Here is a 19,880-nt window from a genome sequence, read left to right on the forward strand (position 1 = left end):
TTAAGCTTTTCCATAAAATAAAAAGAAGGAAGCCTACCAAACTCCTTCTATCAAGCCAGCGTCACCCTGATACCAAAACCAGGAAAAGATAGAACAAAAAAAGAAAATTATAGACCAATCTCCCTCATGAACATAGATGCAAAAATTCTCAGCAAAATATTGGCAAACAGAATACAAGAATATATCAGAAAGATCATTCACCCTGAACAAGTAGGCTTTATCCCAGAGATGCAAGGACGGTTCAACATATGCAAATCAATAAATGTAATACATTATATAAATGGATTGAAGGACAAAAATCACATAATCATCTAATTAGACACAGAGAAAGCATTTGACAAAATCCAACATCCTTTCATGATAAAAGTCCTACAGAGACTGGGAATAGAAGGAACATATCTCAATATAATAAAGGCTATTTATGACAAGCCTACAGCCAACATATTACTAAATGGGGAAAAACTGGAAGCTTTTCCACTAAAATCAGGAACAGGACAAGGGTGTCCACTGTCCCCACTTTTGTAGAATATAGTACTGGAAGTCTTAGCCATAGCAATAAGGCAAGAGACACACATAAAAGGGATACAAATCGGAAAGGAAGAAATCAAGTTATCATTATTTGCATATGACATGATTCTATACATAAAGGACCCTAAGGCTCTACCAGCAAACTGTTAGAGCTGATAAACACCTACAGTTATGTAGCAGGATACAAAATAAATATACAGAAATCAGTAGCCTTCATATATCCTAACAACAAACACATAGAGGATGAAATCAGAGAATCACTCCCATTCACAATTGCATCAAAGAAAATAAAGTACCTTGGAATAAACCTAACCAAAGAAGTAAAGGATCTCTACAATGAAAACTACAAAACACTCAAGTGAGAAATTGTAGAGGACACTAGGAAATGGAAAAACATCCCTTGTTCCTGGATTGGAAGAATCAATATTGTAAAAATGGCAATCTCACCAAAAGCAATCTACACATTTAATACAATCCCCATCAAAATTCCAATGGCATTCTTCACGGAAATAGAAAAAAAATCCAAAAATTAATTTGGAATCACAAAAAACCTCGAATATCTAAAATAACACTGAGCAACAAAAATAAGGCTGGTGGTATCACCATACCTGATTGTAACCAGAGCCATAGTAACAAAAACAGCATGGTGCTGGCACAAAAGCAGACATGTAGATCAATGGAACAGAATAGAGGACCAAGATATAAGTCCAGGTAGCTACAGCCACCTGATAGTTGATTTTAAAAAAAAATGCCAAAAATACTCATTGGAGAAAAGACAGCCTCTTCAGCAAATGGTGCTGGGAAAACTGGATATGTATCTGCAGAAGGATGAAAATAGATTCTTCTCTATCTCCATGCACAAGAATTAAGTCCAAATGGACTAAAGACCTTAACATCAGACCTGAAACACTGAAACTGCTAGAAGAAAAAGTAGGGGAAACCCTTCAACATATTGGTCTTGGCAAAGACTTTCTGGATATAACCCCAATTGCTCAGGCAATAAAACCACAGATTAACCACTGGGACCTCATGAAATTACAAAGATTTTGTATTGCAAAGGACACTGAATAAAGCCAAGAGGCAACCTACAGAATGGGAAAAAATCTTCGCCAGCTATGTATCTGATAGAGGATTAATATCTAGGATATACAAAGAACTCAAAAAGTTAAATAATAAGAAATCAAACATCCAATTAACAAATGGGCTATGGAGCTATAGAGAGTTCTCAAAAGAAGAAATACAAATGGAATATAAGCATCTAAAAAAATGTTCTACATCCCTAATCATCAGGGAAATGCAGATTAAAACTACATTGAGATTCCATCTCACTCCTGTCAGATTGGCTACCATCATGAAAACAAGTGATCATAAATGCTGGCAGGAATGTGGAAAAAGAAGAACCCTTCTACACTGTTGATGGGTATGCAATCTGGTCCAACCATTGTGGAAATCAGTGTGGAGATTCCTAAAACAGTTAAAAATGATCTACCATATGACCCAGCTATATCACTCCTAAGCATATATCCTAAGGACTCATCTCATATCCTCAGAAGTATTTGCTCAACCATGTTTATTGCCACTCAATTCACAATAGCTGGGAAATGGATCCAGCCTAGATGTCCCTCAACTGATGAGTGGATAATGAAGATATGGCACATTTGTACAATGGAGTTCTACTCAGCAGTAAAGAAAAATGAAGTTATGAAATTTACAAGAAAGTGAATGTATCTGGAAAGGATTATACTAAGTGAGGTAACCCAGGCACAGAAGCCAAGTGCCCCATGTTCTCTCTCATCTGTGGATCCTAGCCACGGATGATTGGGCTTCTGTGTGAGAAGGAAAAAATTCAGTAGCAGAGATCAGTAAGTTGAAAAGGAGATATAAAGGGAAGAGAAAGGAAGGGAGGAGGGTACCTAATAGGTTGGTATTGTATATATGTAAGTAGAAGAATAAATTAACGGGAGTGAAAAGGCCCATAGTGAGGTCAGGGGAAGAGTTGAGTAAAGGAAAGGTGGAGGGAGGGCTAATCAAAATCTAAGAGTATACAAATAAATCATATGGAATCCTTCAGTTTTGGACAATGGAATACTCAGGAGCCATAAATCATTGTTAGGAAATTTTCAGTGCCCGGGATGGGATACCTCCAGTGAGTTGTTGGCCAGGAAGGTCCCTGATGCCCCCAAAACATTATAGGCCATTGCTGAGGCCCTTGGCTTCCCATTAGGAAGAGATGGTAAAATCCTATTGCTGAAGACTCCACATACTTGGGCTGCAAGGCCACTGAGAAATCCTGCTGGAACTGAACTGATAACCTCCTCCATGTAGACCAGCTGACAGAAAGCTGGAAGAAGCCATTCTACATGTAGTTCAATGGGAGAAAGAGATACCCACCAGTGAAGATACTCTACAATGGACACTGCAAGCCTTCTAATTGGCCAACCAGGCCACATGAGCCAACGGGTGCAATAGTGGCACATCTGTCATGGTGGAAACCAACTGCCCTCCAATTGGACTAGAGGCCTGCTCCATGGGGAGGGGGAATACATCACTGATACTGAATACTTAAAACAGGGGTAGTCATGAGCCCTAGGGGTGTAACATCTGCTGATGTCTGGATAAATGTATATACTATGCTTATCAAACTGCCCAGTAAGCACTTCTCCTAATATTCATACCCTTATATTAATGCTACTGTCACTTTGGGTAGAGAATCTTTTCTTTTCAAATAGAAGTGACCTTGGGACGACTCAGAAGGTATCACAGTGCTGGAAAGAAGTGACTGGAGTACTGAGTAACAACATCTTGATCACACTTTCCAATGCTCAGGGTCTAATGCGGAAGAGGTGGCGGAAAGAATGTAAGAGCCAAAGGAAGGGTAGGACTCCTTACAACGTGCTCCCTCCAGACATAAAATGGTCTGGATATCCATGACCTCATAGTGCCTGACACTACCTACACAAGACCATCATAAGAGGAGGAAGAAAGATCATGACATCAAAATAAAAGAGAGACTGAGATGGGGAGGCGATATGATGGAGAATGGAATTTCAGAGGGAAAGTGGTGGGAGGGAGGGTATTACTATGGGATATTTTTTATAATCATGGATAATATTAATAAAAATTGAGAAAAAAATTTAAATCCACTCATTTTTTAATTTGTCTTCAAACATGTGAATTGCCCTTCCATACCTAAGTTTCTCTACAATTCAACTGTGAAAAATACAAAAGTAATTGTTTCGCCAAATGGGACTCATTGAGAACCAGATGAAAGCTACAGTTTCTTCCAGAAGACAGTGGGGCTTTGGTGACATGCAGAGGATAGCAGTAATTCCAGGTTCCAGCTCAGTAATCCAAAACGCCTGAGCTCAAACCTCTGGTCTCCCTCTTTCTGGCTGTCAACCTACACCAAGTTCACATCTCCTGAGATGTTGCTATAAAACACAACATACAGGGAGAGTCTAAACATTAACAAACAACCCCAAACCTCTGTGTTTAGCCAACAGAAATGTCTCCCCAGTCCACCTAGCACAGCCGACCTCCAGCTAGGGAAATGGGAACTGTCACTCTGGATTCCTTAACCCTTGTGCACCTGCTACCCTATGGCCATGGAGTCTTCACCTGGATCTTGAGTCTCCAGCAAACAAGCAAGGAACACAGTCCATAGAAGGATGGTTTCAGAAGTCAGGACCAAGCCACATGATGGCCACTGTATTAGTCATTTTCACACTGCTGGGACAAAATACTAACCAGAAGTAGCTTAGTGGAGAGAAAGGGTTATTTCAGCTTACAATTTCAGTTACAGTCAACCATGGCAGGGAAGGCATGGCAATAAGAGCTTGAGGGAGCTGCACATTCAGTCCACAGTGGGAAGCAGAACAGAGCAATGACTACTGCATGCTCAACTAGCTTTCTCCTTTTTATACAGTCTAAGAACCTTGCTCATGGGATGGTGGCACTCACAATTAGAGTGAGTCTTCTGACCTGAACTAATCTAATCTAGAAAATCCCTCTGTTATAGTCAGTTCCAGGTTGCTGACACAAACATTTAACCAAACAAAATTTATGAAATGAAGGGATTTATTTCAGCTTATAAATCCAGGAGAAGTTCCATCTGTGGGGGAAGAAGCTGGGTCCCTTTTATAAGTCTAGTCAGAGGGAAACCACCACCAGCCAGCAATCATTAAAAAGCAGCAAGCAGGAATCCAGAGCTCAAACTCCTTGGGGCTGGAATTCAGATCTACCCCACTGACACCCCCCACCCCCATAGCAGGAATCAGCCTGCTAGGGGCTGAAACTGCAAACTCAATTTTAATAAAACACCTCAGTCTATAGGGCCATACAATCAAACTACCACACCCTCACAGACATGACTAGAAATGTGTTTCCATAGTGATTGTTTTTTGAAATATTTTACTTATTTATATAAGAGAAAGAGAGAAATAGAGGGAAACAGAATGGGAGACAGAAAGAGAGAGAGAATGAATAGGCACACCAGAGTGTCCCGCCACTGCAAATGAGCTCCGGATGCATGCACCACTGTGTGCATCTGGCTTTATCTGGGTACTGGGAAATCAAACCCAGGCAGTCTTGCTTTGCAAGCAAGTACCTTTAACCACTGAGTTTCCATGGTGATTCTAAATCCTGTCAAGTTGACAACCAAAGACTGACCGTCACAAGTCTATCCCACATATACTTGACATTCATGTAGCATCATCTAGGCTCTCAATGTCTCGGGTAGCTCTGTCCCTCTAGCTGTGCTGCCACCTGTCGTCTCTCTCATGGCCCAGACCCACCTGGAGCCAGTTGGTCTTGGCAGGCGTTCCATGGTTCTGGTAACTAACATACTGAGGTCTCCATTGCAATTCACAGTTACCTTCATAGCTTCATGCAGTACGCAGTAGCCTCTCATGGCTTCTGATCCTGCCTCACATTCTTATCCTTAGCAGCTCTCTGGAACCATGGTACAATATTTTATGGCCCCAATATATTACATCTTTCATTCTTTTTCCTTTTTTTTATAATTTTTTTCTTTATTTTCTTTATTTATTTGAAAGCTGCAGACAGGGAGAGAAAGAGGCAGAGGGAGAGAGAGAGAATGGGCACACCAGGACTTCCAGCCACTGCAAACGAACTCCAGACATATGCGACCCCTTGTGCATCTGGCTAACGTGGGTCCTGGGGATTCAAGCCTCAAACCAGGGTCCTTAGGCTTCACAGGCAAATGCTTAACCACTAAGCCATCTCTCCAACCCTTTTTTTGGTTTTTTGAGATAGGATCTCATCCTAGCCCAAACTGACCTGGAATTCACTATGATGTAGTCTCAAGGTGGCCTCTAACTCAAAGCAATCCTTCGACCTCTGCTTCCCAAGCGCTGCTATTAAAGGAGTGAGCCACCACGCCTGGCACATCTTTCATTCTTCTAAAACCAGTGCCATGCTGCCAAGTTCTGCTGTCAGGTCAGGATAAAACCTGGTACCATGTAATTAACACAGACTCTATATGTTCACCTTAGGGAGCAAGAGACCTCCTTCAGCATTCTTCCTTAAGGCTGTTTTCTTTCAAAAGGAATGTGCCCATGCCTTCTGTTTTGTTTTGTTTTTCAAGGTAGGGTCTCACTCTAGCCCAGGTTGACCTGGAATTCAATCTGTATTCTCATGGTGGCCTTGAACTCATGGCAACCCTCCTACCTCTGCCTCCCAAGTGCTGGGATTAAAGGTGTGTGCCACCACAACTGGCTTGTGCCCATGCCTTTAATTTTTTAAGTTTGGTTTCATTTCTTTCTGTGTCAACTTTATATTTTTCATATCTTTCAGCTCTGTATTTTTCTCTCTTCCATTATAGATTTTAATCTTGGCTGTAAAGAGTAACCATGCCACAGACTCAATACTTTTCTTTTTTGAAATTTCCTCTGCCAATCACATTAGCTCATTACTTTTTAAAAATTATATTTTTTAAACCGGGCATGGTGATGCACGCCTTTAATCCCAGCACTCGGAAAGCAGAGGTAGGAGGACTGCCGTGAGTTTGAGGCCACCCTGAGACTACTAGTAAATTCTGAATTCCAGGTCAGCCTAGGCCAGAGTAAGACCCTACCTCAAAAAAAACTATATATATACACACATACATACACACACACACATTTATTTTCAAGGAGACAGAGGGAGGGAGAGAAAAAAAGAGAGACAGAGAGAATGGCCGCACCAGAGCCTCCAGCTACTAAAAACGAACTCCAGATGCATGTGCCACTTTGTGTATCTGGCTTTATTTGGGTACTGGGTAATTGAACCCAGGTTGTTAGGCTTTTCAGGCAAGCATCTTAACTGCTGACACATCTCTCCAGCCTAGTTCATTACTTTTAAATCCAACTTTACTCCAGTTCTCAAGACAGGAGCAGAATATAGCCAGACTCTTTGCCAGAATATCACATGAACTGCCTTTAGCCCCATTCCTGATAGTCCTTTTATCCCCTCCGGAACTTTGTGAGTAGAACCTCCCTGTCCTCATTTCTCTCAGTCTTCTAGTCAAATTCCCAAAGAATGGCTGGCCCGTGAAGCTCTACTTACAGCATTGAAAGGCTTCTCTGGTCCAAAGTTCCAAATCCTTCTGTATTAGTCACTTTCTCATTGCTGAGACAAATATCTACCCAGAAGCAGCTTAGGGAAGGAAAGAATTTTCTTTAGTCTACAGTTCAGGTACAGTCTACCATGGCAGAAGAAGCAACAAGAGTTTGAGGTCATGCTCAGTCCACAGTGAGGAAGCTGAATATAGCAATGAATGCTGAATGCTCAAAGAACTCGCTCCTTTTTTTAAAAATTATTTATTAGCAACAGACAGACACAGAGAGGGAAAGAGGCAGGGAGAGGGAGAGAAAGGACACACCAGGGCCTCCAGCCACTGTAAACAAACTCCAGATGTATGTTCTACCTGTGCATCAGGCTTATGTGGGTACTGGGGAATTGAGCCTCAAACCGGGGTCCTAAGGCTTCACAGGCAGGCGTCTAACCACTAAGCCATCTCTTCAGCCCCACTGTCTCCTTTTCATACAGTTTAAAAAACCAGCCCACAGTTAGGGTGGGTCCTCCCACCTCAATAAATCTCATCTAAAAAATCTCACACAGACATGACAAGAGCATTGTTTCCATGGTGATTCTAAATCCTGTCATGTTGATAACCAGAAATCAACCATTACAGCCCCTATTGCTGTCATAGTGGCTGACAATCAGCCCCAGTCCTCCCAACAACAGGGACGTGGTGCCTGACCAAGAGCAAGTGATCAACAACCAGTGTCCCAGTGCCTGGGGGAGGGCACAGAATAGGGGAGCACTACAGTGTAGTACTCATTACAGCTGTCTATGACTGAACCCTGAAAAATGCCCAAGGTGACCTGCACCAGGGTCAACAAGCACCTGATAGGCCACTAGGAAAAGGAGGTCATAGGCAGTATGTACCTGTAAAGACCCTCTCACCCTCAGAAGGTCCTGATAGAAGCAGCTGAAAACTGTAATGGTCTGTGGGGCTCCATCAAACACAACACTGTACTTTGAGGAATGAATGTCAGTCCCGCAACAAGGCCACAACCGCTTATTCCACGACTGCTAGGCTGTCACTAAGAGCCTTTGCTCCTAACAAGTGCAGAAAATAGGCCTCACCATCCCCACCTGACAGCTAGGAAAACTAAGGTACATGGTTGAGAGGGACATGGCAAGGATCCCCACCAAGGCCCTGGTGGGAAAGCCCCTGCTACCCTATCAGCGGCTCCAGTGCTGTTTATCCATCAAAGTCATGGCCAGTGCAGAGACACAGGATGATTTAAAATGAGAGAAATTCTTAAAACCCACACAGCATTCTATCTATTTCTCTTTGAGCTGGGATCAGCTCACTGTCACCCACCCTGCAGTGCACAAAGCATACCACTTATGAGCTACGTTTGCACTATGATGCTATCAACTCAGTCAAGACAACAGCATGCAGCACTGATGGGCTCTTAGGTACACAATTCTGCATGTTTAAAACATAGCTGCTACTCTGGGAATTCCTGGTGGACCAAGTCAGGCACTAAAACATTTTTCCTCTTAAGACTGAATGAATTACCAACCATCTCTCTGTTTAGTGTGGAGCTTCTCTCCCACAGATGACCTGACTGCCAGACACCATGGAATCCAAATACCAATTACGTGAAGCCTATGGATCCCAGCTATGACTCACCCATTTAACAGAAACCATATCACACAATTCCAGTAAGTATGCTGTTCTTACTGGGAAACAGTGCCTCAGTGATGGCAAAAAATCCCATAGAAACCAGCCCTGGCCCTGCCTAACACACTGTTTCTCCTTAGCCCTACAAATGCATCAGTCTGTGAGGCCTCATGCTCCTGACCACACAGCAAGGCCTGGGAACTGAGGCTACCCTCTTGCTAAGAATTCTGTTGTGAGGAGCTCTACAAAGCACCTTAGACTCCCAGGCCATCCACCCACACTGTCCACATCCCAAGAGCATCAAGTCCGAAAGAAGTCCCTGGAGGAGGCCAGAGATAGAGTTAGGTGCTGGAGCCCCAATCTTCTGATTCCAGAGAGCCTGGGCCACAGAATAGGGTGAAGGGCTAGCCAACCAACCTAACTCAGCACTGTCAAACATTCCCACCTAGACTTCTAAAACCTGTCTCCATGCCAAGAGCCCAGTAGGAGAGGGAGCTGGCACAGAACAGCCTGTGTGGTGCCAGGACAATGGCTTCCAATGGCTCACCTGGAGAGACTCCTGTCACTCTAAGGGTGGCCTCGGCCTCTTGTGTTATTTTTATTGTTGCTACCACAAAATACCTGACAAAAGCAACATAAGAAAGGTTTTAATCTGGCTCACAGTTTAGAGAGACTAGAGGCTATCCTAGCAGGGAAGGCATGGTGGCAGGAGCATGAAACAGCTAGTCACACTACATCTGCAGTCAGGAAGCAGGGAACAGTGAATATTGGAGCTCAACCCACTTACTCAATTTTTTTTGAGGCATGGTCTCACTCTAGCCCAGGCGGACCTAGAACTCATTCTGTAGCCCAGGTTGGACCCAAACTCACAGCAATCTACCTACTTTGGCCTCCCAAATGCTGCGATTAAAGGCATGAGTCACCATGTTCCGCACTTTATACATTCTATTCAGTACAGGACCCCAACCCATGGAATGGTGCCATTCATAGGATGAGTCCTCCCACCTCAATTAACCTACAGTCAGTGTTAACCTTCGCAGCCTCTGCTGGGCCTTTGGAGTTTATCAGCTGAAAGCTAGCCAACAGCTTGTTAGAAGATAACATTCAAATCCCTAATACCAGAACAGAGGCCATGCCTGGCACAGGGCACAAACACAGTGCTATATGGACAGATAGCAATTTGTTTCCAAGGTGAAGCAGAGTGGGGAGATCACTACATACATGCATTTACACAGGTCATTCTCTTAGGACAGCCCCAACCTGTGGGAGGACCACTCATCCCACACCTCTATCAGACCCCTTCTACAATGCTCCATACCTCAGGGTTTGCTGGCATCCATCTGCATCAACACTCCTCTTCCTGAGCCACGGTGGAGAGCCCTGAAAGGAGGGCCAGACTACACCTCATCCATGCACATTAGAAACCATACAGATATAAACCCAGGCTGCTGCCCACACCCTGGAACCTATCACTGTACTTCTAGGTGCCACCTTCCTCAGATAGATAGTCAAGGAGCAGGGGCCACCAACCAATAGGCCACTCCATGGAAGGGCCTATGGCAGAAGTGGACTGGAAATTTTTTTAATATTTAATTTTTATTTACTTGAGAGAGAAAGAGAAAGAGGCAAAGAGAGAGGATGGGTGAGGCAGAGCCTCCAGCCGCTGCAAATGAACTCCAGATGCATGCTTACTTGAGTCCTGGGAAATCGAACCTAGGTCCTTTGGCTTTGTAGGTGAGTGCCTTAACCACTAAGCCATCTCTCCAGCCCTGGAATTTGGGAACTGGGAGGGTTTCATTCCCAGTACCAATGTAAAGCCAGATGCACAAAATGGTGCATGCATCTGGGATTTGTTTGCAATGGCTGGAGGCTCTGGCACATCTATTCTTCCTGTCTCTCTTCTCTCTCTCTCTCCCTCCCTCTGCTTGCAAATAAATAAATAAAAAATAAACCAGGCGTGGTGGCACACACCTTTAATCCCAGCATTTGGGAGGCAGAGATAGGAGAATTGCCATGAGTTTGAGGCCAACCTGAGACTACATAGTTAATTCCAGGTCAGCCTGGGCCAGAGTGAGACCCTACCTCAAAAAACAACAAAATTAAATAAATAAATAAACAGAAATCCTGGCTGGGCCAGCTTCTGAGGCTGGGGTCCACATTCCCTATGCCAGCAAGTCTCCCTCCTGGTAACCAGGGATGTACATCCAGGATAATCAGTGGGAAGTTGTAACCAAGTAAGAAACAAGAGATTTAAGACTTGTTTCAAAGAGGCCAACTATATGCAAATTTCTCACCTTTCTGAAGCAACCACTCTTTCTGGGAAAGCCTCTACCCTAAAGAAAAGCAAAACACTGATTGACAGAGATCACAAGTTCTGAGTACTTTTCCTTGCAGCCTTCAGAGCTAAGATAACATAAGGCTTTCCATCAAGAAAAAAAATAAAAAAAACTCACAGCTGTTCAAATGGATGATTTTAAGAAAATCAATGGTAACATAATGCTCTGCAAATGTCATTTTAATGTTAAACTATTGTATTATTCATTGGATACTTTTACCCAACTTAAGTAGTTATTAATACTTCAGATATCAAATTTTCGGTCATGTAAAAATATTCTAAGCATTTCTCATCACTTTTTAGAACTACAGGAATAATGGAATATTTTCCACCACACTGTAATGAAGAAGGTCTGTCTGTGTTCAGTTTTAAACCAAAATAGAGATTAAAATTTTAAATACAGTCTGACTGGTATATCTTTATGCAACAGTGAAAAAAGGAACCCTGTTGACAACAATCTCCCCTCAGACACATCCTCTGCAACTAGTACTTAACACACCAGACTGAGAATCTTCACAGGACTGACCCCTGGTGCTCACTGTACCAAAACATGTTCAATTAGGCAGGAAGAAGAAACACAAAATTCAGCTCATAATCTGGGGCAAAAATCTGAGATTTAATTTGAAAAATGAAAAGCCACTAGGGTGACATAACACAGTCCAATGTTTTAAACAATCAAGACATTGAGACCAAATGACAGATCTCTAACAAGAGAAGCTGAGAGTAACCACAAACCATTCACTCCAGACATGGCCATGGCCAGAGCAGAGATCTAAGATAGGGCTGTGGCTCAAGTCCAGGAGACAGGGGAAAACATTAGACAAGGTGCTAAAAAATGACAGTGAGGAAAAAGACAAGTATGAATGAAATCTGATTTATTTCTACCCTTTTTCTAAAGCACACAGCTTTGGGATGAATCAATGTGATTTACTAATTCAACTCCCTACTACCACATCAGCTAATGAAACATGCCTGGAAGGGCAGCCACCTCTTTAAGAGGGAACTTTAGGGACAGAATGCTTTTTTACTGTTATTATTATTATATTTATTTATTTGCAAGAGAGAGAGAGAGGAAGAGGCAGATGGAGAGAATGGGCACCTCATGGCCTCCAGCCACTGCAAACAAACTCCAGATGCATGAGCCACCTTATGCATCTGGCTTCTGTGGGTTCTGGAGAATGGAACCTGGGTTCTTAGGCTTCACAGGCAAGCACCTTAGCCACTAAGCAATCTCTCCAGCCCAGGGACAGAATTCTTAACTCTGAAGCACAACCTCAAGGGCCATAGCATTTTCACTTTTGAAGTCCTTTTCTCTAAACTAGAACAGGCAAGGCGACTCCGAATTAAGCTACTGATGAAATAGAGTATGCAATTCTCGGAGACACCTAATATCATTTTGGCCTGCCTGCCCTGCCATTTTTCACTGAAAAAGTAAGGATCGCTGGCCATGGTGGCGCACACCTTTAATCCCAACACTTGGGAGGCAGAAGTAGTAGGATGGCTGTGAGTTTGCGGCCACCCTGAGATTACATAGTGAATTCCAGGTCAGCCTGAGCTAGAACGAGACCTTGAAAAACAAACAAAAAAATAATAAATAAGAATTAAAGCCGGGCATGGTGGCGCATGCCTTTAATCCCAGCACTCCGGAGGCAGAGGTAGGAGGATTGCTGAGAGTTCGAAGTCACCCTGAGACTACATAGTGAATTCCAGGTCAGCCTGAGCTGGAGTGAGACCTTACCTCGAAAAATCCAAAAAAATAAAAATAAAAAAGAATTAAAATTAAAAGAAAGAAAGAGAAAAAGGAAAAGGAAAAAGTAAGGATCCCAAAATGACTTTTTTCCACAACTGTACTTCTTTTTGTTGTTTTTTTTTTCTTTTTTCTTAACTGGTTACACAAAGTCACTTAAAGGAAAAACTACTCCTTATAAAGATATCTAAAGCAGGGGCCGCTGCCACCCCTGACAGATCCACAGAGTGATAGCAAGGCAGGACTGGGCACCTTGAAAGGCACTGCAGCAAGGAGAGGGCTGGGCGCCCAGGGCGTGGCCAAAGGCAAGCAGGCCCAAGCCACACCCATCGCCAGGGTCCCCAGAACCCCCAGGACAGCTACAGTTGCAGTACAGCAGGGACAGACTCACAAACACCGCTGCTGCCTCCAGAGCTCAGAAATCCAGAATACTCTCTGACCAAGCCAAGACCGATGGGGTAGCCCCATGCACTGTAAGACTTCACCCCAACACTCCCGAACCCCAGAAAGAACTCCCAGAACTCAAGAACCATGAAACAACAGTGCCCTTTGAATCCCTACACTTTCCCCCAAACCTCGGGTGACACTTCCAAATGGACCCGCATTCTCCCCAGAATGAGCGCTCCAGGAAACGCTTACTTAAGGAAACCCTACCCTGAGAGTGCATTCACAAATGGGGCGCAAGAACTCTAGACCGACCAAAGTGTCCAAGTGCTGAGGGAGAAAGGGTCAGTCTATTGGGTAGGTCAGTGAGACCGTGGCCTCCTCCTTGGTAGGCACCCGGACTCAGTGCCCACACTACTCCCGTCCTTGGTCACTGTAGTGACCCCACCCAGGCCGTGACCTCCTAAAGACCCCAGCGCTGCGGTCTCCTGGCTGCACTGTCCTCTAACAAACCTTTCCATACCCTGAGGATGCGCCCTGGACCCTGGCCGAATCCTAGCACCACCGCGCCCCACCGCGAGCGCACCGGGCCCTGCTCCGGCCGCAGCAAACCCCGGGCGGCGGGGACGCAGCGCCCGCAGTGCGACTGGCGCAGCCGCCAAGGCGCGAGGAGCGCCGCCCCGACCCGACCCGACCCGACCCCGCGATGCTAGGAGGGGCGCCGGCTGGGGAGCCGCACCTCCAGCCCTCAGAGGCTGCAGGCCCTGGGCTCCTCATCCGGCCAAAAGGAAGACGGGTCCGAGATCGAAGAGGATGCGGGTGGGGACAGGACCAGTATAGGGATGCTAACTGGGGCGAGGTCGAATCAGTCCTGGTTGAAAGGGAGGACTGGACAGTGGCCTGGGGACCCTCTCTGGGCACGAAGGAAGGAACCTAAGGATTGGAAAACGGATGGGGGGGGGGGTGTCTTTCAGAAGTGTGAAGGGAGGATAGAAGACTGACTATCCTGGACCAAAATAACTGGGGGTGGGGGAGTCCAGGAGGATGAGGGGTAGCGTCCGTGGTGAAGGGAAACAGAAGGTAGTCTGCCCTCAAGCCTGAACCACGAGGTGGGATCTGGGGTCCGACCTGTATACCAAGACTGGATGGAGAGAAGGGAAAGTGCACCCGGGCCCAAAGGAAAGCAAGTCTGGAACTGAGCTTAGGAAGGAACAGTGGGTGCGTGCTAGAGGTAGGGTGGTAGGATCTACCCAAATCGTGGAGCAGAGGACAGGGGTGTCGAAGATGCGAGAGAGAGGAGCCAGGGAAACGTACGGGGTCTGGCTCTCCAGGGAGGGACCTGCAGGATGTCGGTCCTCGGGGTATGAGGGAGAAAGAGCGCGACGCGGGGGCACCGGCAAGGAGCTGCAGCCGCTCACCTTGGGTTTGTACAGCCACTTTCGGAACCTGTTCATCATCGCCGCGCCGGCCCGGGCCGCACTCCGGGATGCCTTCACCCTCCGCAGCACTGCGCCCGGGCCCGTCTTCGGCGCGGGGCGGAAGCGGAGGTAGGGCCGGAGCCGGCCGGGGAGGCTGAGCGCAAGAGGCGGGCGGCAGGTGTGCGGGGCAAGTGCGCGGCCGGGAGGATGCTCTACGCGCGGCGCGCGGCCGACCCAGAGCCGCGGGCAAATGCACGGACAGGCGCGGGCACGGGGCGCGCAGCTCCTCTCCACTCGCTGGCTCCCAGAGCCTCAGCTAGTCACTGCCGCCCCATGCCGCACATGCGCTGAGGGCGTCGCGAGGCCCCCCGCCTGCCGCGAGTCCCGGGAGGAGCCGGCCCAGGAGGCCGCCAATCCGCGAGTGGCGCCACGCCCCGCCCGGCCCTAAACGCGCCCCGCGGAGCCCGCAGGCTTCGGACTACAGATCCCGTCGTGCATAGCGGCGTTGCTAGGTGACAGCGTCCAAACAACGCCCTGCCGCGCTGCGGGGTGAGGGCTGAGGTTAGCGGGGCCCGGAGAGGAGAGGGTGAACCACGGAAAGTGGACGCCAGAGGAGGCTGGGCGGCCTGCAGGTACGCGGGCAGGTGCGGTAGAGAGTCCCCCCAAGGGAGCGACTCACATCCTCATCCTGGGCAACTTTCTATTTTCTCCGGTTCTCATCTTCCTTGCTTCCCATCTTCTGGCTTCAGCAGACCACCTTTGCAGTTTTCCCAGCTCCTTGATTAAAGTTAATGATGCTCCCCCCCCCTTTATTTCAATCGCCACAACAAGAGGTACTTTTATATTATTTTTATTTATTTATTTGAGAGAGACAGAGAATGGGTGCGCCAGAGCCTCCAGCCACTGCAAACAAACTCCAGATGCATGTGCCAACTTGTACATCTGGTTTACCTGGGTCCTGAGAAATTGAACCTAGGTCCTTTGGCTTTGCAGGCAAGCGCCCTAACCTGTAAGCCATCTCTCCAGCCCAAGAGACACTTTAAAAAAATACTTTTTAAATATATGTGTGTGTGTGTGTGTGTGTGTGTGTGTGTGTGTGTGTGTATACATACATACATACATATATATATATATATATATATAATTTATTTATTTATTGGAGAGGGAAGGACAGAATGTGCATGCCAAGGCTTCCAGACACTGCAAACGAACTCCAGACACATGTGCCACCTTGTGCATCTGGCTATGTGGGTACTGGGGAATGGAACCTGGGTTCTTAGGCTTCACAGGCAAGCGCCTTAACCACTAATCCATCTCTCCAGTTAAAAAGATACTTTGGCCGGGTGTAGTGGTGCATGCTTTTAATCCCAGAACTTGGGAGGCAGTAGGAGGAGGATCACCAATATATTGTTCAAGGCCAGCCTGTGACTACCTAGTGAATTCTAGGTCAGCCAGGGCTACAGTGAGACCCTACCTCTAAAAAAATTTATTTATTTATTAGACAGAGAAAGAGGGAGAAGGAGAGAGAGAGAGAATGGGCACACCAGGACCTTCAGCCACTGCAGATGAACTCCAGACGCGTGTGCCCCCTTGTGCATCTGGCCAATGTGGGTGCTGGGGGGAATTGAACCTGGGTCCTCTGGCTTTGAGAGCAAACATCTTAACCACTAAGCCATCCCTAAATTTTTTTTAATTAATTTAATTTAATAAAAAATACAAAGATACTTTTTTAGAAAGAGAGAATTGGTACACCAGGCCTCAGCCACTGTAATGGAACTCCAGGTGCTTGCATCACCTAGTAGGTATGTGTGACCTTGCTTGCCTCGTCTTTGTGTGTCTGGCTTAGGTGGGATCTGGAGAGTCGAGCATGAATCCCTAGGCTTCAAAGGCCCACATTGATTGCTAAGCCATCTCTCCAGCCCAAAAAGATACTTTTAAAAAGTATTTCATTTTATTTATTTATTTGACAGAGAAAGTGGGAGAGAGAGAGAATGGGCACACCAGGGCCTCCAGCCACTGCAAATGAACTCCAGATGTGTGTGTCCCCTTGTGCATCTGGCTAATGTGGGTCCTGGGAAATCGAACCTGGGTCATTTTGGCTTTGAGGCAAATGCCTTAATTGCCAAGCCATCCCTCCAGCCCCCAAAAGATACTTTTTAAAGATACTTTCCCATAAAGTACTACCTACAGAAAAGTTCCAAAATTTTGGTCTGTTAAAACATTCATTAAAAGGGAGTATTGAGGGCTGGAGAGATGGCTTAGCGGTTAAGTGCTTGCCTGTGAAGCCTAAGGACCCCAGTTCGAGGCTCGGTTCCCCAGGTCCCACGTTAGCCACATGCACAAGGGGGCACACGCGTCTGGAGTTCGTTTGCAGAGGCTGGAAGCCCTGGCGCGCCCATTCTCTCTCTATCTGTCTTTCTCTCTGTGTCTGTCGCTCTCAAATAAATAAATAAATAATTTAAAGAAAAAAGAAAAAAAAGGGAGTATTGAGGAGACAGGTGAGTGCTTACTTGCTACTTAAACATGAGGATCTGAATTCGACACCTAGCACCCACATAAAAAACCAGACATGGTCACAACACATGCCTGTAACCCCAGTGCTTTGGGAGGTAGAGACAAATGAATCGCTGGGGCTTGCTGGTTAGCCAATTTAGCGGAAAAATGGCAAGAGCTCCAGGTTCAATAAAAGACCACGTTTCAAAGAAGTAAGGCAAAAGATAAAGGAAGATACCCAAAGTGCTCTTATGGCTTCTGCAAGCATGCACACATCTACATATATAAGTCCACACATATATGACACACACAAAAAGGAATGAGGGCTGGAGAGGTGGCTTACTGGTTAAGGCACTTGCCTGCAAAGCCAAAGAACATGTCTCTGGAGTTCATTTGCAACAGCCCCATTCTCTCTCTGCCTATCTCTCTCTTTCTCAAATAAATAAATAAATAAATCCTTTAAAAAAGAAATTAAAAAAATTCCAACCCAAATCTGAGTACCTATCATGTGCCAAGCAGACAAAGAACACACAAGTGGTTCCGCATTCAAATTCCCATGCACAGGGATGGAGAGGTGGGTCAGTGGTTAAGGTGCTCATCTGCAAAGCCTAAGGACCCTGATTTGATTCCCCAGTACCCAAGTAAAGCCAGATGCACGAGGTGGCACATGGGTCTGGAGCTGATTTGTAGTTGCTAGAGGGCCTGGTGCACCCATTCTCTCTTTCTCTTGCATAAATAAATAAATATATAATGTAACTTTAAAAAATGTAACTTTAAGAAATCCCACAGCTAAAGAAACAAGCATAAAGAGGCTGAAGATTTCTGTCCATGGAGGATCCCAACAGCCTTGCTTTTCCCCATACCTCCACCCAGTACCACCTCTGAAATATGCAATTCATAGTCTAGGTTTTGATTTCCTGGACTTCCTGATTTTGCATTCCATTAAAATCAACATGAGTTCAGGTATTGGTGATGAGGTTCCTTTCCTCTTAATGTCATAGTCCAGACTTGTTTCTTTTTTAAAAATTTTTATTTACTTAGTTGAGAAAGAGAGAGCAAAAGAGGCAGACAGAGAGAAGACATACTGCAAATAAAATCCAGACACAGGAGTCACTTTGTGCATCTGGCTTTACGTGGGTACTGAAGAATAGAACCTGGGCCATCAGGTTTTGCAAGCAAGCAGATTTAACCTCTGAGTTTTCTCTCGAGCTCCCTCCTTGTTCATTTCCAATTGAGTTCCCTGCTCCCCTCTAGCTGCTACCTGGTCTCTGCTACCCTAAAAAGCAAAACATTCCAGAGGTGCCTCTTGTCTCACTTCTCCCTTCCACCTGTTCTTTCTTGAACACAATCCAATCAGATTTCTGCCCAGGCCATTCCTATGAAGTACTTTATCAAAGTTAGTCTTGATCTAAATCCAGTGACCAGGGCTCAGCTCTCATCACTCCTTCTGACTGTCAGCAACAGGTGACCCAGCTGACTGCCCTTGGTGACATAATTCCCTTACTGTCTTCTCTTTCCCCAGCAGCTCCTCAGTCTCCTTCCCTGGACCCCTGGGCTTCTCTGCTCAGTCTATAGACCCAATACTTGGTCCATGGAAATTGTTCTTCCTACCTATCCCTGTCCAATTCCCTGCATCTATGTGGTTTTACAAATATTTTTGTATTTATTTGTTTATTTAAGAGACAAAGAGAATGGCTGTGCCAGGGCCTTTAACCACTGCAAATGAATTCCAGACACATGTGCCACCATTGGGTTTTGTTTTGTTTTGTTTTGTTTTTTGAGGTAGGGTCTCACTCTAGCTCAGGCTGACCTGGAATTCACTATGTAGTCTCAGTGTGGCCTTGAACTCACAGTGATCCTCCTACCTCTGCCTCCTATGTCCTGGGATTAAAGGTATGCGCCACTATGCCCAGCTCACCTTTGGTTTTGTAAACAACTGTTATCTCTCCAGCCTTCCAGTGCTGGGGCTCAGACCTGTTTACCTCTTCTTCATCAGTTGCACATTACAGAGTCCCTCAGATTCAACCTATCACAACTGTGCTCTCAATCTCCCAGCCCCAAGAAATACTGCTCCTCCCAAAGCCAATATCTCTTTTGAGGGAGATCTCAGAGTAGACACATGATGTCACTTTCCAGTGGCTGGTCTCTAAAGATCTGTCTGTCCAGTTCAGGTATATCATTCATGTGCTCTATAGCTTGAAACAGTGCTCAGGATAAAGACTGACCTCAGGAAGAAGTAGGTCTATCATTTAGGATCAGCCTTAGCTACATGCAACCTAAGTTACAATGTCACCAGGCATGGTGAAACACGCTTTTAATCCCAGCACTAAGGAGGCAGAGGTAGGAAGGTCACTGTTGGAGGCCATCCTGAGACTACATAGTGAATTCCAGGTCAAGCTGGGCTAGAGTGGAACACTACCTCAAAATACAAAAAATAAAAATAAATTCTAACATTATATTTGTTTCCATAAAGGGAGTATGTGGAGAGGAGGTACAGCAGCTCCAAAGTGGTCAGGAATCAACTTTGCTGGCTGCCATCCTTAATATGTTTTCCTCATGATTCAAAATGGTTACCCTAGTTCTTGCCATCACTTCCTGGACATTAGATGAAAAACAGAAGGGAATGTACCCTCCTTGCAGGCAGACTTTCCCAAAGCCTCATCCTCCTGTAATTCTCATGTGGAAGAATTTGTGCACATGACCATAGCCAGCTTTCAGGGAGGCTGGGAAATGTTATCCTTCAGCTGAGCAACAGTGGGCTGAGATAAAAGTGAGGAT

General features: G+C 45.6%; 2 protein-coding genes across 5 annotated transcripts in view; one reads left to right on the forward strand and one right to left on the reverse strand.

Moving 5' to 3' along the window:
* The window catches only part of Zfyve28 (zinc finger FYVE-type containing 28), a 206,640-nt gene extending 191,931 nt beyond the window's left edge, over positions 1 to 14,709 (reverse strand). For all 4 annotated transcript variants that reach the window (XM_045130421.1, XM_045130422.1, XM_045130423.1 and 1 more), the window contains exon 1: positions 14,610 to 14,709. In XM_045130421.1, the coding sequence (XP_044986356.1) occupies positions 14,610 to 14,648 (39 nt within the window). In that variant the 5' untranslated portion in view covers positions 14,649 to 14,709. The remainder of the gene's footprint in view (positions 1 to 14,609) is intronic.
* A 449-nt stretch (positions 14,710 to 15,158) lies between these two features.
* Positions 15,159 to 19,880, forward strand: part of Cfap99 (cilia and flagella associated protein 99) — a 93,081-nt gene continuing 88,359 nt past the window's right edge. Inside the window, exon 1 of the mRNA XM_045161261.1 lies at positions 15,159 to 15,241. The gene's annotated coding sequence lies outside the window, so the exon portion shown is untranslated. The remainder of the gene's footprint in view (positions 15,242 to 19,880) is intronic.

This window comes from Jaculus jaculus, chromosome 11, assembly GCF_020740685.1.
Source record: "Jaculus jaculus isolate mJacJac1 chromosome 11, mJacJac1.mat.Y.cur, whole genome shotgun sequence".
Taxonomy (NCBI): domain Eukaryota; kingdom Metazoa; phylum Chordata; class Mammalia; order Rodentia; family Dipodidae; genus Jaculus; species Jaculus jaculus.